The sequence below is a fragment of the Hyalella azteca genome, unplaced genomic scaffold (assembly GCF_000764305.2).
Source record: "Hyalella azteca isolate HAZT.00-mixed unplaced genomic scaffold, Hazt_2.0.2 contig11402, whole genome shotgun sequence".
Taxonomy (NCBI): Eukaryota; Metazoa; Arthropoda; class Malacostraca; order Amphipoda; family Hyalellidae; genus Hyalella; species Hyalella azteca.
This window is the reverse complement of record NW_025941401.1, coordinates 128116-148211: the sequence shown is the minus strand read 5'-3', so window position 1 is coordinate 148211 and position 20096 is coordinate 128116. Positions and strand designations below refer to the sequence as shown.

At 38.2% G+C, this 20096-nt stretch overlaps 2 protein-coding genes across 2 annotated transcripts in view; both read left to right on the top strand.

Moving 5' to 3' along the window:
• The window catches only part of LOC108681549 (serine/threonine-protein kinase/endoribonuclease IRE1), an 18836-nt gene extending 12897 nt beyond the window's left edge, over window positions 1-5939 (top strand). The window contains exons 18-21 of the mRNA XM_018170594.2: window positions 492-686; window positions 1800-1841; window positions 3906-4155; window positions 4452-5939. Of these exons, the coding sequence (XP_018026083.1) occupies window positions 492-686; window positions 1800-1841; window positions 3906-4155; window positions 4452-5314 (1350 nt within the window). The 3' untranslated portion in view covers window positions 5315-5939. The remainder of the gene's footprint in view (window positions 1-491; window positions 687-1799; window positions 1842-3905; window positions 4156-4451) is intronic.
• Window positions 5940-10311: 4372 nt separating this feature from the next.
• Window positions 10312-19652, top strand: LOC108681548. Its single transcript, XM_018170593.2, has 7 exons — window positions 10312-10435; window positions 11329-11467; window positions 12272-12397; window positions 13407-13480; window positions 13764-13807; window positions 14191-14371; window positions 14930-19652. Exons 1-7 carry the CDS (start codon window positions 10336-10338, stop codon window positions 19471-19473), a joined length of 5208 nt encoding a protein of 1735 aa, XP_018026082.1. The 5' UTR covers window positions 10312-10335; the 3' UTR covers window positions 19474-19652.
• The last annotated feature ends 444 nt before the right edge of the window (window positions 19653-20096 follow it).

Sequence of the window (20096 nt, the reverse complement as noted above, 5' to 3'; positions counted from 1 at the left end):
ACCTGCTCAGAGCTGTACGCAATAAGGTACCAGCATCACCTGCTCAGAGCTGTACGCAATAAGGTACCAGCATCACCTGCTCAGAGCTGTACGCAATAAGGTACCAGCATCACCTGCTCAGAGCTGTACGCAATAAGGTACCAGCATCACCTGCTCAGAGCTGTACGCAATAAGGTACGGGCATCACCTGCTCAGAGCTGTACGCAATAAGGTACCAGCATCACCTGCTCAGAGCTGTACGCAATAAGGTACCTGCATCACCTGCTCAGAGCTGTACGCAATAAGGTACCAGCTGTGGGTAGAGTAGAGCTGTGCGAAATGAGGTAATATCTAAAAAATTTAAGTTAAAGTGTTAAACTAATATTACTTATTTTGTTTAATAAGTTTACTGTAGTTTAGTGAGTTTACTGTAGTTTAATAAGTTTACTGTAGAAAAACTGCCTTACTACCTATATGCTTTACGCTCAAGCCCCCGCTATGTGCCCCCGCAGCGTACACACTACCAGGAGCTGCACCCGACGGTGCAGGCAGTGATGGGGGCGGTGCCCGTGGAGTTCTTGCACTACTGGACGTCGCGGTTCCCCTTGCTGGTGCACCACACGTGGCGGGCCATGCATTGCTGCCGCCACGACCACGCCTTCGCCAAGTACTACCCCAGCAAGCACGTCTTCCATGACCTCTCCGCGGTGAGGTTTTTTTTTGTAGGCGTCATTACTTATCTCATTGGGAGGCAGCATTACCTATTTCATTTGGAGGCATCATTACTTATCTCATTTGGAGGCATCATTACTTATCTCATTTGGAGGCATCATTACTTATCTCATTTGGAGGCATCATTACTTATCTCATTTGGAGGCGTCATTACTTATCTCTTTTGCAGACATCATTGCTCATAAAAATATTTGCGTATTTCAAAACCTGTGGTGAACTTCATGTGCATGAATCATTCTTCATTCACTCCTCACTCTTCATTCATTCACGAATCGTCTTTCACAAACCCTCTGCTGTAAGCGATACTTTTGCGAGCTTTAAATGGATGGATAAAAAATTGTTAAAAATGTATTTGTCTTACTTGAACTCTTCGCGGTAAGCGAAACATCCATGAGCTTTGTATGAATTTATGGTTCGTCATAAAAATATATTTTCCTACATGAAACATTATCATATTTTCGGATAATATTCTCACAGTCTAAACATTTAATTGTGTTATTATTCGCTCTGTGTTCTTCAGCTGACTACCGGTATTTGAATTAGATTTTCATGATTTAAAATTTTTTTAATATAATAATCTTCATTGATCGATATTTATTGCTGCTATTCTTTCAACGTCATCATCGCAAAGTTGTACTTATCTAACCTATACACTTCTTGTAGTCATACCTATACTATTATTCTATATTTTCAATACTTTTTGTTTACTTTTTTCCTTTGTTTAACAATTTTGTAAGCATTGATGTTGCCAGTGAAATCCCTTTAGGTTTTATTAACTATGGGTTTAAAGAGCCAATGACTATAATAAGGTACCTGTTCGACGAAAAGGTATTTTGCCCCTTATAAGTTGGCAAAGCATATTTTTACTGGGTAATTATTACTCTTAGTTCGATTGAAGGCGTTGGGTTTAGGAGGTTCTGGTGTCAAAGGGCAATGTTAAGGAGGTTAAAGTAATGATATAGCAACTAATAACGCACGCACATGGTCTCTGAACAATTATTATAACAATTATAAAATCATTAATAACAATTATAAATAATATAACAAGAATTCCGTCTTCAATATATCTCTTGGCATTCGTCCCTCAGCCTGACTTGGTATCAGATTCTGAGCTCGAGGGGTCGTCGGAGGTAAGACGTCTTCAGGTTATCAATGTTAATGTGAATGTGTTGGGCTCGATCAGCAATGGAAAGATACTCATTTTGTCACTTTTTAGAAAATAGATCATCCTAAAAATATTTTTTTGCAACCCTGCGTGGGGGTTATCTTTGACTAGTCCTATTTAGCTGGACTTGTCAGAAAAACACTGAAGCTACAGAGCATTTGGATGAATTGTTATCATCAGATTTATAGTAATAATCTGAGTGACGTTCACTGGCCTTATGGTCCTATTGCTAATCTATATTAATTACGACACAAGTTTATTGGTATCATAATTTTAATGCGCATTGACAATTGGCCACATGATCTTATTGATAATTATCTCGATTCTGATCAACGTTTACTGGCATCATAACTTTATAGCTCATGATCCTAACTTTATGCAGTGTATCACTCGTATCTTTCCATTATTGATCGTGTGTCCTAAATAGTAATTGTTGTGGTTCCTTGTCTTTGCATTAAACATTTTGCATAGTTTCTGTGTACTATGCTGCGTCTTGTATGACTATTCATTGATCAGTAATCTGTGCATGTGAACGGCGGCTATCATGCATTTTCAGTGTAGTATTTTCAGTTCAGTATTTTCAGTGCACTCCTCTAATTGTGATCTTGTCTTCGTTTAAGCTTTTCATTGTCAAACCCAGCATATACCCCGACTACCTACTGCCATGCTGCGTGAATTTCAATATCCAATTTCAACTTCCTGTTTTATCTATCATAAATTTAGAGTATTCCAACAGTTTTGAATAGATTCATTACCGAATTTGACAATTAATGATACGTACCTAAATATGCACGCCATTTCAAAACTCGAGCGCAGTGTCAAGATAAATGTAAAAATTGTTTTTAAATCGCTTGATTTAGATTGTATTTTGTATCTATACTACTTGCTGAAGAAATATTTAGAATGCTGCTACTGCGTTTGTTGAATGGCTTAATGGCTTCACTTTGCTGATGCGAGTGAACATGGATCACCAAGCTTGTTTCCTTAATCCATCTATAAATTTGTACCCATAAATTTACCAATCTATAAATATACCCATATTTACCATAAATTTGTACCCATTATCATTTACCAATCAAGTTCAACGTATAACTAACGCTCGTGTTGTCGTCGTGTCTGCACAGACCGTCATATCCACACCAACATTTGTTCTAACCATACAAACATTCCGTTATTTGTGTACAATATCTTCACTAACACATATCCACATCAACATTTGTTCTAACCATACAAACATTCGTTGTTTGTGTCCAATATCTTCACTAACAAGGCTTTGCTACATTGTTCATGTGCTTGTCGTTTGCTGCGTTTTAAAGGTCATGCCATGGTTTACAATGTTATTCGTTGACGTGCGATGCTAATGGAATTAAATCTTATTTGGATCAAAATGTTTGTGTGCCTAGAAACTTGTTGATGTGTGCCTTCTCGTGCATTTATTTCTTGTCGCAGCTACATACGAAGAGTGTGCAAGATGGTGCGACATTTTTCTATATTTTACTTTCAGTTTTAAATATAGAATTTATGCCAAATGAATGTTCAAATTACCTCATGACGTGTAAAATATGTTCTTGCTTATAAAAGTCTCATGCGGCTGCTGAATTAGTAATATTAAAATTATAGTCTTTAAGATATAATAATTCATCGAGTAATATTATAGTGCTTAAGATATGATAATTTATCGTCCCAGAATTGGTCTAATTATCCGTTATAATCATAATTGAACTCTATTTTTATTATTACTTTTTTTTGCTAACTTGTTATTTGTATTGAAATATGCTCTTGATTACAAATGTTAAATTCTATCAAAATCTTCAAAAATATATAACTCAGTACTCACTGCAGTGAGTGACAGAGAGCGCATTTTCTCGTAGACGAAAACTTTAGGTCACGGACAGACAGACGGACATGGCGAGCACAATAGTGCATTTTTTCCATAAATGAGAAAATGCGCTAAAAATGCGATTATTCCGCCCAGCAATACCCATTTACTGTGACTACATCTTCTCTCATTATCCCCTTCCTGTTACAGGCACACGCTGACTTCACCGTAGGCTCGCGACCCAGGCCTACAGGGATCAGCCAAGGCCTAAACAGGGAATATTCTACGTCGCGTCTTGGTTCCAAGTCCTTCCGTACGTACAACCAGAAGAAGGCTAAGCAGCAATACCAGCAGCAAATGCGCATTGCTGATCCATATCAGTCAGCCTTCAATAAAGCAATCGACAGTTCCTGGAGAAATCCATCCTCAGCTTCTGCATCCACTGAGACGCCTTCTGCAGGTACAGGGTTGTAGCTTCAAGTACAAGTCATTTAGATTAGTGTTAGTGAAATATCTATTTAGATTAGTGAAAGATCTGTTCTAACTTTTATTACTATACAGGCTGTAACTCTTGCCATACATGAACGAGCCTTGGAATCCGTGAGAGCTTAGTTGTGCTCAAGGTTGTTACTGTTGTATGAATGAGGCAAACCGCGAGTCATGTGTGAAAAATTTATATTAATTTTGCCTTGTGCCCAATTCCAAGGAATTGTTGCCCAATTTCCGGGCTTATGGAAAATTCTATTTTGGGTTCAGGTTCAGCTAACGCTCCCTGGGTGCTGCGGCGCAAGCGAGCTTCCGTTGCTAGCTCGCCTTCCGACGCGAACACGCCTCCTCCTAATCGTGAAGTAGTGCCTGGTTCTCTTCTCAACCAAGCACCTCAACAATTTCCTCACTCGAAAAATCAACACAACGATTCCTTCTTGCCTGATGTGGATGAAGATACAATCGACGATAGCAATTCAGGCGAGAGTTATGAGGATGAAAGTGCTGATCGAGGTTATTTATCCAATGACATGCAAAGAAACGGTACAGAAAAAGGCGAGTTAAATTTTATCCCAAGAAGACCATCTTTCCGCGACTCTCTCAGCCCAAGTGGCGATGACTGCAATCCTTGTCTGGGGAACAGCCAACAGTTTTCTCCTAGTAGCTACAACTCGGCTTTAGAAGTAACCACATCTACCAGAGATCCCTCTTCTAACCCAAGTTCAGAATATCCAAGCTCACCTTCTGCCCTAAATTCAGTTTCAGATACTGGACAACCTGACAGAGTCTTGTGTTCGGATAACCAAAGTCGTCTGCAGCAGGAAGATTCTTTTTTGACGTCTGCCGAACCTGACTTTGAGACTTGGTCAACGGCCGTGGCAACCGAATCCTGGAGCTCTGTCCCATCTAACGAACCTGGTATAGTAAATGAAGAGCGTACAAACGTGCAGGAACACAACATTCCCTCTACAGTTGAGCCTTCTCATGACATTAGTGCTGATGGATGTTTCAATGAGAAACCTGATGTTGCACAATCGAATTCTCCTACAAACGAGCCTAGTATTTCTAATTCATCTGGTGTTTCGCTCCCACCAAATCGTAGAGTTCGTAACAGAAAAAATAAAAACAGGTAAAACAACCCGCGGAGAAATTGATTATGTTATGATAATTTTTTACTATTATAACATCAGTGTTCGTGATTTGTTAAACGATCATGTGTTCGTACAAGGAACGTAAGTGCGGGTCGGCATCCAACTGGTGCTCGGTATTTATAAACAAATCCAGGATTGTTTGCCTTGATAGTCGTCCCGCTGAATTAATTCATCAGCTGAACCTTGTAACTATCGGTTCGTCAACCGCCATACCTGTCAGGAGGCCTGGTGACGAAAGTTTTGCTCTCAGTGGACAGTGCGGTGAACTAACGCAATTAAATGCTAAGCGCTCAAGCTTTTTAATTTAATGACTGAATATTGTTATTTCTTTCCTTCTGACTAGATCTGAACTTCTTGTACTCCATTAATTTTCAAGTAAAGACGAATTTGAAACTTCTTTATTAACAATAATCTATTGAGTTTTGGTTTAAGTTACGGACCACATTTTTTTACGAAACGTACTCGGGCAAATCATATGATTCTCATAGATTGACAAATATTTACGATCGAAAAGCCTTTAATTTTACTGTTCTTTCACAAGTTATTTTAGGTATTCACAGACTCTTCACTGTCATTTAGAATTTTTTTACCACTTTTTACAATAAATTTCATTTTTTTACACCTCTTTTAGATTTTTACCCCTTTTTAAGATCTTTACCCCATTTTTGTGTCTTAACGATTCCTTTAGATTTTCAATGTTCTTTTATAATTTTTTTTTATCTGGGCAAGCATATTTCACCACGTACGTATTTTTTCATGCGTCATCGTGTTCCCGCGTTTTTATATATCGCCGAGGATTTTTTTTTTTAATTTGATGTCACCGAATTTTTGTATGGTTATCCTCGCCATTGTGGCCGATACATTCAATCATGCAATTGTGATTGAAAGAGAGTGGAATTATCAGCTCCTTTATTCCTGATCTATTTTGAGGTTTTTATGTACTATTTATCTGGCCCATTAAATATTGTGAAATTCCTATAAATATTTTAAAGAAATTTCTCAGAATTTTTTTACGAACAATTTTCATGTGTTATTGGTTTTTGTCGCCATTGGAACGCTCGTTCAAAGATCCTCGCTCTCTTTAGTCTTAATTTTCCTTAATTCTTTGTCCTTGGCATTCACCGCACTCGTTACTTTCAAGTTCACTGCATTTCTTGTGGTCGTATATTCTTATAAACAAAATATCGGTGGTTAGTTAATATAGAACCTCTGTCGTCATTCTAGACTTTATATTGTCACTTCCAAACTACCAAAATATCATCGGGTGCGATCGATCAACTTAATACTAATCACCCATTAAGATACTAATTTTAAGAAAGAACAAGCCCGTGATATTCGTGATCGTCTACCTGAACTCGGTGTCTTAATACGTGCTAAGTTTACCCGTAGCGTTCGTAATAAGCGTGGTGGTATTTTGACTTAGTTTCAGATCTCGACTGCAGCCTGAACGAAAGTTCTGAATTCCACTAACTATTTAAGGGCTCTTTATTCTCACTATTACTGTCGGCTATGTCTCTGATTTACGTTTGTCTACATCATTTTAGGGCTTTTATACACACCGACTTATGTACATTTGTATGCAATCATTTCTAGGTCGGTTTGTTCTCTCCCTCATCTGTATTACCGCCGTGCGTTATTCACTCTTTACGAGCCAAAGAATCACTCTTGCTTAATTTGTTTACAAACCTTCTATCTATTTTGCCTTACGTATTAGACATTCATTCCTTTACTCGAGCTGTTACATGCGAGGTTCTTGTTTCCTTTATGGCTAAAAACAATGTTCAAATTAAATATAGATCGATATAGGTAGCATTAGAGAATTTTCTATCGTAATGCCCATGGTATATTGTGCTCTAATTGACGAATAGAAATGGGTTAAGAGAATCTATTGCTTTGCAAACTGTTGCCCATCTTCATATGTTCGTTATTGCTTCAATCAGCTCGAGTCCTCCAGTATATTTCGCGTAGAATAATAGTGTTCGAGCCCATTTTTAATTTATCTTCATCTACATTACTAATTTTTGACAATGTTGACGTACATTAGCATAGGTGCTACTACGTCGTAGTATAATTCCTACACGTACACATGTCGAAATAGCGGAAATACGAAATATGTATAGAACATTTCTTCATACTTTGGATTACCGGTATCTGAAATTCACTGCGTTAGTCTGTCAATAAGAAAAATGTTTATAGACCTCATTCATACATTTATTCGCAACTCCAGCATCCTAAATATTGCCGAGACTCTGATGCTTCGAAATCCTTGTATTTGTACTGCAAACACTAAACCGTCCGTTTTGAATTCAAAACATCTTCAAGGTTCATTCTATTTCTAGTACAAGCGTCTATTTCAGGCTGTAAAACGCACCAAAAATTTTAATATCAATATTATCGTGCGAACTGCATCTCGTGTTAAGGTTAAGATATTACTTTCTTACGAACCTCCTTTTTATTTACATTCCAATATATTGATAATACGACTGCAGTGTCTTGATTCAATTAATAACAATAAATTATATTTTCGCCTTCAGTCAGCAATGACGTGGCATATTTCGACAGATGTTCCTGGTATTTGAGGAACGTTCAAATGCTCTGTAACAACTCTGTGTTCTCGTAACAACTCTATGTTCTCGTAACAACTCTGTGTTCTCGTAACAACTCTATGTTCTCGTAACAACTCTATGTTCTCGTAACAACTCTATGTTCTCATTTTATGTTGCGTTTTATCTTTGTGATCACGTTTACAAATGTTGTTCATTTCTATATGTTGATGTTATTTCTAGTCGTTGCTTCCACGCGTGTGTGTCGATCTTTGTATTTGTACACGATGTATTATCTATTTGTACACGTCTTTAAATATGTGTTACTCACATTTTTTTTTGTCATCGCAAATTAATGCCATATTAGACTCTTCATCATACTATACTCGACCCTATACTTCAAAATATTCACCGTGATATTTGACAGGTCAAGTGAATAATTGAGTATAAACTATCACATGAGTCATTTTATTTCATAATCTTTGGCCCCGTAGCCTCACATTCACTTTAGCTACCGCACATAAATATTAAGACGAAAAAATTCAGCCTTTCCTGTAGATTTAATCTAATATTTAAAGAATTTTTTTCGTGAGTTTTAATCAGTTTGCTCACCTACACGTTCGCACAAAAATAAATTAAAATCTCTTGACATTTAATGCGCAAGTTTTTAAGTAGATGTAATAGCTACGTACAGCTCACGAGTGGCTTTCTCTCATAGCTAGCATTAAGTCTTATCTTACGTCCTAAATGTTATAAGTGTGTCTACGTGTGCAAAGTTTAATTAAATTAATAAATATTTATATATTGTGATACAATTATACATCGTATTCGTGATCCCTGACATGAAAACTTGAACGTCTTTGTGGCTCGTCTCGTTGCACCGATCGACCAATGATGAAGGTTATTATGTGGGTTTACCACCGAAATGCAAGATGAGAGTATAGATATTCTTATCTATAATATTAAATTAATATCAATATTAGTAATATTTAGTAAATATCAATAAAAATATTTTTATTGCAAAAAATAAATCAATATGAAAATATCAATATTCGTAATATTTGATTATTATAAGACAGAAAAGACGCCGCAGGGGGTGCAGCTGGCGAGCCTTGTCTGCACTAGGGGAGCTGAGGTCCCCCGGATCCCGAGTCTTTTTCTTGCTGAATTACAGCAAATTTTTAGCGCATTTTCTCATTTATGGAAAAAATGCACTATTGTGCTGGTCATGTCCGTCCGTCCGTCTGTCTGTCTGTCTGTCTGTCCGTCTGTTCGTCCGTCTGTCCGTGACCTCAAGTTTTCGTCGACGAGAAAATGCGCTCTCTGTCACTCACTGCAGTGAGTACTGAGTTATATTTTTCTTATATTTATTCGCTTAAATGTCGAGTAACACGAATATTCAAATGTAAAAAGCAGTTTATGATCATACAAGTGGTATAATGGAAATGAAATGATTCACAATGATGTTATTTAAATTGAAGTACAATAGAAGTGATGTTTTGACATGGTATGTATATGGCATTAGCTTGGAAGCCATTTTTGTGAAAGTTAATATCAGATTGCATTCATAATCAATAATGATGAAAATATTAATTACGTGTTAATTTGTAATTTAATATGAAAGAATGTTTCGATGAACGCATTTTGAAAGAGGAATAACGCTGTGCAATTTTACCAGTAAAAATTAGGCTTTATGGGTGAATAAATGAGTAACATAGTAATACATATATTCATACAGTGATGGTACTCGTATATCACTTGCAGTAATGAACTCCAGATACCAACGAGGCCACTTGGGCCTTTGTACATCAATACGGATACTTTGTTGTCAACCTGTCACCAACGTCAAGATCTTAGTTTTAATTCTTTCCTATCATTGGTCAGAGAAGTTTTTTTTGTTCACTGAAGATTGACTTATCTACTTAATCTAATGTAGATTATCTAATTAATCTTATCCAAGTTATCTAATCAACCTTACTGAACTCGTGCATGCTCATCCATCGATTGACTTGATGATTTTATCATGAACTGAGGGACAGTATGACCTCAATTCATCAGTGCGCGTTCATTTTGTGAAAAAACATTACGAATTCTATAAGATTGAATATTATCATCACGCTCTTGAAGGCGGTTAAGATATGCAATAATAAGAAATGTTTTCTCGAGGCGGTTGAGGAATTAATGTTTTATTATTAATAATTAATAATAAATGTTTTCCCAGACAAGTTATGATGATGAGGAAAGTTGTTGATGGCCTCTGAGATCACCCTCTTAATTGGAGGCAGTCAAGATATGTATTAATAAGAAATGTTTTCTCGAGGGGGTTAAGGAATTAATGTTTTATTATTATTTATTAATAAGAAATGTTTTCTCGAGGCGGTTAAGGAATTAATGTTTTATTATTATTAATTAATAATAAATGTTTTCCCAGACAAGTTATGATGATGAGGAAAGTTGTTGATGGCCGCTGAGATCGCACGATTTGCGTGCCCTGAGACAGGTTGTGGCCGCAGCTACTCGACGAAGGGCAACCTTGCTACCCACGCCCGCACTCATGCAGGTGCGGTACTTATTTATTTCACTAAAAATTTAAAAGCAAAGAATAGTCCACAAAAATTTCATTATTATGAAATTTTTTATTTCATTATTAATTTTTTATTCCATTATTTCATTATTGAGACGATGGCTTGGTGGAGGTCTTTCTACAAATAAGTTATGAATGATCAAGGAAAAATTTATCGTGACATTTTCGTGACATTATTGACTAGAGAATCTTGTATGTAATATAAATAGACGTGTAAAATTAATGGATAAATACATAAAAATATACGTTAATATACTAGTCAGGGGTAATACAACATGGGTGTATTTTATGCTTATGCGTGCGTATGTTTTTTTAGAGGGCATGTGTGATAAAAATAGATGATTTTCTTTCTGACATTGCTAATTTTTTAAAAACTTGCAATCATATAATTAAAGCTGTGATTTGGCTGCAACCTTCCAGAAGCAAAGATGATTTTATATCAAGTGATTCATTTGCTCAACTAAATATCTAGGTAATCTTTCATAGTCATAAGATAAAAAAATTGTGTTTTCGTCGGCACATTGCATTGAAATTTATCAAAGCGCGAGCTTAAATCTAGGGGATTAACTCGCAATTTTTTGATGAATGTATAATTTTAATTCAAAGTCTAATAATTTGATGTTGGGATTACTCCAAGTATCTCGATTAACAATTTCTTAACTAAATATCTAGGTAATCTTTCATAGTCCTAAGCTGAAAAAAATCTGTGTTTTCGTCGGCATATTGCTTTGAAATGTATCAGAGCGCGTGCTTAAATCTGGGGATCAACTCACAATTTTTTGATGAATGTATAATTTTAATTCAAAGTCTAATAATTTGATGTTGAAATTACTCATGTATTGGAAGCTTGATAAAGTGTATATGTGCAGGAGACTTGCAGCATCGCTGCCACGTTTGTGACAAGCATTTCCTGACGTCCTACGCACTCCGTACTCACGTGGTCACCCACAGCCAGAGCAGACCCTTCACCTGCGAGTCTTGTGGGCAGACCTTCACCCAGCAGTACAGGTGCCTGGGTACTCCTAGTAATGATGAGACTAATGCTGCTAAACTACATATCTTTTTTATTTGCATTTTTCGCGCAAATTTAGAGCCAGCAATTTATTTAACAGAAGTTAAGGGAACTACATATATTTTTAGTCCATTGTTCTCTGTTTAAAGGGCGCAATTTATCCAGCAGAAGTCTAGGGAATTTAAGACTTCAGGAAGATTTCTGTAGTCGTATTGTATTTATTTATATCGTAAACGTATACTTCGAATACCTCAAGCAAAGACTCCTGGACTCATCAGGGCCATTAAATTTTTTCCTTTTGATTCATAAGTGGGAATCGCGATTTATTAAAATTGAACTTTTGCATTATAATTCACTTTAAATATAAAACGGTTTTATTCTTAAAGTTCAACATTCTTAGTGAATTTAAAGCATCAAACGAAAATTAGGAGACGAGACAGCCGACAATATAAATTAAGAATTAGTCTCACGGCAGACTCGTGTGCAGACTATGGCCGCTGAGTCATAGTCTGTATTATTTACAGTGTATTTAGTTCTTTAAATGTAACATTAAATCATGTCACAGTCTTTATAGTCTCACGGCAGACTCGTGTGCAGACTAGTCTCACGGCTGACTCGTGTGCAGACTATGGCCGCTGAGCCATAGTCTGTATTATTTACAGTGTATTTAGTTCTTTAAATTTAACATTAAATTCATGTTACAGTCTTTATAGTCTCACGGGCCCACGGCAGACTCGTGTGCAGACTAGTCTCACTAGAGACTTGTGTACAGACTAGTCTCACTACAGACTTGTGTGCAGACTGCGTGCACATCAGCGCGTACACAGCGGCCAGACATTCAACTGTTCGTGGTGCGCTCGGTCCTTCACGACTCGCTCCGACCTCAGCAAACATGAACGCTGCCACACCGGAGAAAAACCATACAAGTATTTAAATAATTAATCTTCTTAAATAGAAAGTTCATCAAGAATTTAATAGCAAAAATAAAAGCTCAGTAAATTTATTATATATCTTCCATGAAAACGACATTGAGACCAGTTTTCATTTAAGATATTTTGACGAATTTTTTGTTTTTTATACAAGTACCGGGATCACACGCTCTGGATTACCGAAAAAATTACCACTTGCAACTAAATGAGCTAATATTCAGTATTCTTGTGGCTATATGAATCTATACTTAGGATGTTAGCTTAGTTTCATTTTCTGAATATATTACAAGCGATTCAAATGACTCACACTTTTTTTCAAAGGCCATAGAATCAAAACTTCTTATTTTCTAACGAGTCTTGAAAGTTAGTCACACCACGATTACCGATTGATCGTTTTTCCCTAATAAACATTTATTACGAATATTTTTATGTCTTACATCTTTATTTATAATTCAGTTAGGTAGTTTATATTAATTGCATGCTGACTTCAAGCTTCCGCCATTATTGAGAATGCGAGATATAGTTCAATTATTGTAAACTGTTCTATTGTACAAGAATCACTTCCATCTACTCATGACGCCCGTGATTTACACGGTTATCTTTTTTATTATTTACAGCGTATTTTTTTCTATAAATTTAACGTTCAATTCAAGTTACAGTCTTTATTGTTCATGCAGGCAATAGCTTAATCGGTATATTATTATCACGTATAAGCTTCACTTTCATACACTCTTACTCGCCTTTGATTTATGCGATTAAATCTTTATTATTTACAGCTTATTAATTTCTATAAATATTTTAAATATAACGTAAAATTCATGTTATAGTCCGGAATATATATATATATTATTGAAATAAATATTATTACAACATATATATATTAATATATATGTTGTATATATATATATATTATTACTATCTATATATTATTACAACAGCTAATCGGTAAATAATAACGTTGTACAAGCTTCACTTGCATACACTCTTACTCGCGCGTCGCCGTCAGGTGCGACGTGGCTCTCTGCGGCAAGAGCTTCGCGCTGCCTCACCAGCTCACGCGACACAGGAAACTGCATCAAGGTACCGCGTATGGCATGTATTTACTATAATTATTTTTATATTACTTGAGTTGTTAGTCCTTTTTTTTATTAAGCAGTAAACCATCATTTCCTCTTAAGTATTTTACCTCTTTCTCTCTCTTCTGCTTAGGGAGCTGATTCTAGTTTCTCGCAAGCGGTGAAGTTCCTGTTTCTTGCTGTGTTTATTAATTGCACTTAAGATTTGTTGGACTGGTGTGTTCTAGTTCAGATCAATCCAACGTTCTCACCAGCATCTTGTCTTTATGAACAAATCTCTGACACAGATGACGCTCTGCTGCCTGGCGCTTCAACCCTCTCCGCTGATCAGGTAATTACAATCTTTGATAAGCAACCTGGAAACGCGCTAAAAATATTTTATTATAAAAAAATGTTACTGTAAATGAGGTACTGACTATATTCATTTGTCGGTTGATTTATTACCAACATCAAATTTGAAATGTCATAATTTAGAAGCATATTGAAATGAACAAGGAAGAACTGGGTACTTTATTCTTGGAACCAGTAGAGCATTTAAAGAATACTCGGGTTGTTTTTTCCATAGAACAGTTATTGCCAGACTAAAATCGATGAGATTGCTTTACAGTTATGTTGCTGCTATCAATTGACTACGATTTTACAGATTGAAATAATACCAAGCAATTTTGTTGAAGCCTCATTTTGAGCCGTTCAGAACTTTGATTTTTTTTCCAGAAACGTAAACGATCGCCATCACTCGGCAGCGCGGATAGCGCAAGTCCCAAGAGGAGTCGAGACGCTGTGGCCGCGGGCAGACGTAAGGGTTGTTGTGGCGGCAACAGAGCGACTAGTGGCAGCAACAAGACAAGTTCTAGCAAAGGAGGCTGCTGTTGTTCTGATGCTAATTCCACAACAGGTTTGAGACTACTTAATTTAACATGTTTGTAATGGATTTAGATTGAGCCAAATTTTTCTAATCCGACTTAGACGGTGTCTGTCGCATCAGAACTGCTGTCTGTTGACCCTCACACCTCCGATTCCGAAACAAACGTGACATTTTCTGTTGTTTGAAGGCCGCTTTGTTACATTGGATCACTGTTTTTTTCGATCTTGTTGATGCATGTAAGATTAAATTTTTTCCGTTAGAAATGAAGGTTTTTTTGCTCTTTCACAAGGTTATTAATAGCTTGAATTATCGTACCAATATTTAAACTGGTATAACTCGAATCTAATTTTGGTATAAGTTCTGATTTTTTTGTGTTCATGCAGTACTGTAAAATTTACACTTTTGTTGAATTAATTGCAATAATTGTTTCAGTAATCATTCTCCTGTTTTAGTTCCTCTTAATCATTTTCCTGTTTTAGTCCCCCTTAATCATTTTCCTGTTTTAGTCCCCCTTAATCATTTTCCTGTTTTAGTCCCCCTTAATCATTTTCCTGTTTTAGTCCCCTTAATCATTCTCCCGTTTAACAGCGGTTCAAGTGAAAACTTCGAGCTTGTTAGAGGAGCTCACCGCTCGAGCCGACATCTGCCGCTGTGATCCCTGCCAATGCGACCCCAGCAAAGGTAATGAGTGCTCCTGCAACCCCGTCGCCGACCCCTGCACCGCTGACGTCGCAAGAACCAGTCTTGCAAGCACAAGTGACGCAAGAACCAATGAAGATACTACCAGTGCCGTAGCAAGCACCAGTATCGTTGCAGGAACCACCGACTTCGCAAGAACCAGTCCCGCTATAAACGCCAGTGACGTTTCAAGCACCACCGACATCGCAAGAACCAATGCCGTTCAAGGAACCAGTGACGTTGCAAGAATCCATGACTTCAAAGGAACCAGTGACGTTGCGAGCACTAGTGATATCATTGACGTTCAAACTAGCATAGCGGATGGGTGTGATGATAACGAACAACACCGTAGAAAACATCTTCAAAATTTTGTTCCTCAGCCTGACTCGAATGACAGACAAATATCACTTACTGACGAACCTCCATCCTTCGTTGGTTTGAAAACTTGTTGCTCAGGTAATTCCAAAAGCTCTCCATTATTTTCATTCTACGAAAACTGCGACGAATCAAATGCTATTTCTGGGGCAGCAGTTACGCCAGTTTTTTCTAGTCCAACTTTCACAGCTTCGTCTGTCGCTTCAAATGTGCCATTATTTGTTGACCCTCACACCTTCGATTCCGGACCAAACTCTGCAATTTCGTCCTTGAATGTCGTACGAAGTTGTTGTTCCGATGCCGCGTCCACGACTTGTTCTATGTCGTTAAATCCGGCAGATAAGATCGCTGTGAAAACTAAAGTGCCCCGAAATAATCTTATGTCTGCTTGTTCCAATTTCAAGTTACCAACAACTCAAGCTTATAAATTGAAGACTCAAAATGATGAGCGAAGGAAAATCGGATGCGAGGCTCGGAGCTTTCGTGACGAATCATCCGAATACTCGCGAACTATGACTGTAAAATCCACATTGATTGATAACAAAAAACTGTTCCAACCAATAGATAATCTCGACGATGGTACAGACTGCAGACCATCTAGTGAAAATTCATCTGACTTGCCATCAACACCCAACGACTTCAGCTGCTTGGTAAGCGATATTAGTGCTGCAGATGAGAACGATACAATGGAGACCATGAACGACAGCAGAAGTAATGGTGTCCTCACGACACCTCGGATCACATTACGGGATGCCTTGAACGATGAAACTTACGACTCTTCCGTTGCTGGTTCATCAAACTTTGAGTTGTTCTCTGGTGCTGTGTTGGAAAAACTCGAAAATATTCAATCATCGACAAACGAAACGACCGCTGAGGTCATTGAAAATTCTGCCGGTCTTTCAGCCCCGTTTGAACCAGATTCTGAAAATGAAAATTTTCGGATTCCAAAATTTTGCACGACTTCAACACTGCCCTCTGCGGGTTCTGCCTGCTCACTCATTGAATCCCCTGAGCTTTCTTCAGCAGCCCTCGGGAAAACCTTTGCTGCTAATTTCAATAACGCTAGAGCTCAGTTCTTAGGGGATTCTGATGCTGACTCTATTTCGGCGAGAAGAGTATTGAGCAATAACATTGAACTGAAGGAAACGGGTTTAGTCTGCAATGCTGTAAAAGATAATGAAATAATTGGTCAAACTATGGTAACTGTTGATGAAAAAATCGGTAGTGGGACGGGAACAATTTCTAATGAATCCACAGCAGAATTTCAGCCAAGAACGAACGCAACTTATTTCCATGATGAGAATGAAATTGGACCTAGTGAAGATCGGTCAATGACTTCATCGGAAATATTAGAATCCTTATTATCAAGTCCTCCTCCTGTGTACAACAAAGAAAGCCGATTTTCATTTGTACCTAACTCGGCACGCGAGACAATTGAAATCCAAAATTCTAACTCTTGTTCTGATGGCTACTCGACTGTTGCAGATGCAGGACGTATTTCTTGTCTCATTGCGCCGTCGGTATCAACTCAGTCGGAGATCAACTCGTATCAAAATCCAACTGAAATTTCTACGGCATCAGAGGCAAATAAGTCCATTGCTTTAAACGATGGTTACATGGCTAATTTGCAGGAACTTGCTTTATTAGCTCCAAACGCTCCCGCTTCGACGTCACTAATGAAATCTCATAATTTGCTGAACGACTGCGATTTATCAGAGCTTGTCAAACTGCGACAACTATTGGATTCTAAAATTATAACTGCTTCTCGAAGTATTGGCGCATCACTGCCTTCTAGAAAAACAATTGCTGATGAATTACCTTATGAATGGATGGAATTTTCTCCTTTGTCTTTTAACCAAACTTCCATACAAACGTTATTCTCAAAGAACGTAGCAGAAAACAGGAGTTTTTCTCCGTTTCTGCCTGAACGACCGAGAATTGCCTCTAGTCTCCTCAGCTCAGTAAGTGATCAACCCCAAGCAGCAAGTCAAGAACCAACCACGTCGTATGACCCCAGAGTTTCAACCCCCAAGGTTTCAGATCCCATCAGTAAACCACCAACGCCTCAGAAGCATGCAAGATTCCCTCCAGCCTCTGCAACAGAATTCAGTAACTCGGAGGTAGACGATGAAGAAGTAGTCGATAACTCGTCTGCTACGCCGAGTAAATCGAGAGCTAACCGCTGCGGCACTGATAGCAATAAAAATCACAGAGTTATCGATGGAAATGTTAGTGCAGATGCAACGTTTTATGGCTGTCACAAAAATGGTGCACCACAACATCACAGAAACGGAAATTTCACCGACGGAAACGATGGTCTCCATCCAAGTTGTGCTTCTGGACATCACCACACGTGCGCTTCTTGCATTCATCACCATCATGCGTGCCCTTATCAACATCATGCGTGCCCTCATCACCATCACCATTCATTTCCGAACTTTAGTTCTCATCATGACAACTACCACAATATGTGCAAAAGCTGTAGTCCTCATCTGAAATCCTCTGCTCATTGTAATAATCACCATGAAAACTGCCACAGAGTATCAGAAAATGGTCCTCTCGGTCACAACTGTCATAAGATATCCTGTGGCGGTGCACCCCAGTGCCTTCAGTCGTGTGATATTAGCCGCCATAGAAGTTACATTAATAACCATGCTTGTATCGCTGATCATTGCAATGGTCATGAGTCTGTTTGCGTGCATAACCCTCACACTCATTTAAATTGCATTGGATGTGTTCACAACAGATGCAGCTCACATCATCAGGAACACTGCTGTTCCCCTGTCGATGACAGCACTAGTTGTCATACCAGCACTAGTTGTCATACTAGTCATTCCTCGTGTCATGGCAACTCGCAATCTCATTTGTGTCAGAAAACCCATCAGTGTGGCGATTCTTTGAATATACCTTCGCATCCTTGCCCCGATGTTGACAAAAATACTGGTGCTAAACATCAGTGCTCAACCGTCCGTCAAAACTCGCTCCATCATGGAAATGAATGCAAGCGTGGCGAGTCTATGCAAAAGCATTGCAAATTAGTACAAAATAATACTTATTGCTCTACGCACGAGAAGGACGACCCGTCGAATCCAGCACTTGAATCTAGAGATCGTCATCATAACCTGGAATCTGCCGAATTGAATTCAAATGAATATTCATGTGGGACTACGGAACGTTCGTGCGTATATGAGACGCACTACGAGTGTGAAGTGAGTTATATAGCGGCTGCAAAACGTTACCATTCATCCGTTCTGTCTCAGTGTGGTCGTAACCTCACAAACAAACAGCACGAGTGTCAACATAAAAACATGGACAATTTACATGAATGTTCAACATCTGCAATATCCAGTGCATCAGGACGGGTCGAAGATCCCGCCTTATCTCGGCAACACCATGCGAGTGATGGATTAAAATGTCATGAGGTTCGTAGCAATGAAGCTTTATTGCCTTCCGCGCAATATGATGCAGGAATTGCCTCCGGGTCCCCTGAGGTATCAACAAATAGATCTCCATATAATGAAGACTACGCTCCTTTTGACGATCGTTCAGCATTATTAGAGAGAAATACTTCCACAGTTGATGCTTCAGGTGGTATTCCTGAAACAGATCAATGCGAGTTTGAAAATACGAGTAAGACATCTGAGGATGCTGTTCACAGTGATTCGAAACAGTCCAAGAATAAAGCTCACTGCAAATTCGCAAAGAATCCCAGCAGTAACACGCAGAGCGACGGATGTGCAAGTGATGTATTCTGCTGTTCATCGAAACCAAAATCAGCACATTGCATCTTGGAGTCAGTTCTCTCGCCTAAAAATAACATGGCGCATAGAAATGATGTTGGCGCGGACGTAAATGCCACTTTGAGTACCCAGGATACCTCTCCGTCTTCGACCGCCAATCCTTCAGCGAAAAAGAACCAGAAGAGCGTGAGCGTCGAGAAGCAAATGATGATTCGGTACGAGGAGTCTTGCTGCATCGTCGTCTGCATGACTCGCCTGCAAATGCTGCAGTCAATGCTGGTGGAGTGTCAGTGTGTGGGCCAATGTCGCTCGCAAGACTCTTCACCCAACACGGAATAATCACACGAGATTGGATAGATATATATCCAGGAGCATGGATCTTCAATATATCTGCATACATCAAGGCCACTTCATTATTGAATCAAATTTGCATGTCGCTTGATGATTTGCTCGACATTAGTACGTTTCCAACATTATATACTATTTATTGTGGGATTATTTATGTTAACGCGTTGACTACGAAGTGGTACATATGCGTACCAAAAAATGTATTTCTCCAGGACGTAGTGGTACATAAGTCAGGTTGCATAAAATTGGCCAAATCCGAGAACAAAAAAGGCCAATAACCCAAAATATACTAGTTTATTTGTAGGTTCCACTATAAAAATTCGATTCATTTTCTTTTTGCAGTATTTAAAATTTAATTAGGAAGTACCCCTATCATAAATTTTAGCCGGCCAACGCAATTGAGAATAACTGAATCACGGAATTTGTCCAGAAAAAATGACCGTCTGGCAACCCTGTTTAAAAACAGTACTAAAAATGAAATAATATTACAAGATGAAGCAATCGTAGTCAACGTGTTAAAATGGCTGTTAAGTTTGTGTTTTGGTTTGGCTCGAACTAATATCTCCAATATTTTACTTGTTTCGAGAATGTTCAGTGTGGGAGATGGTAGTCAT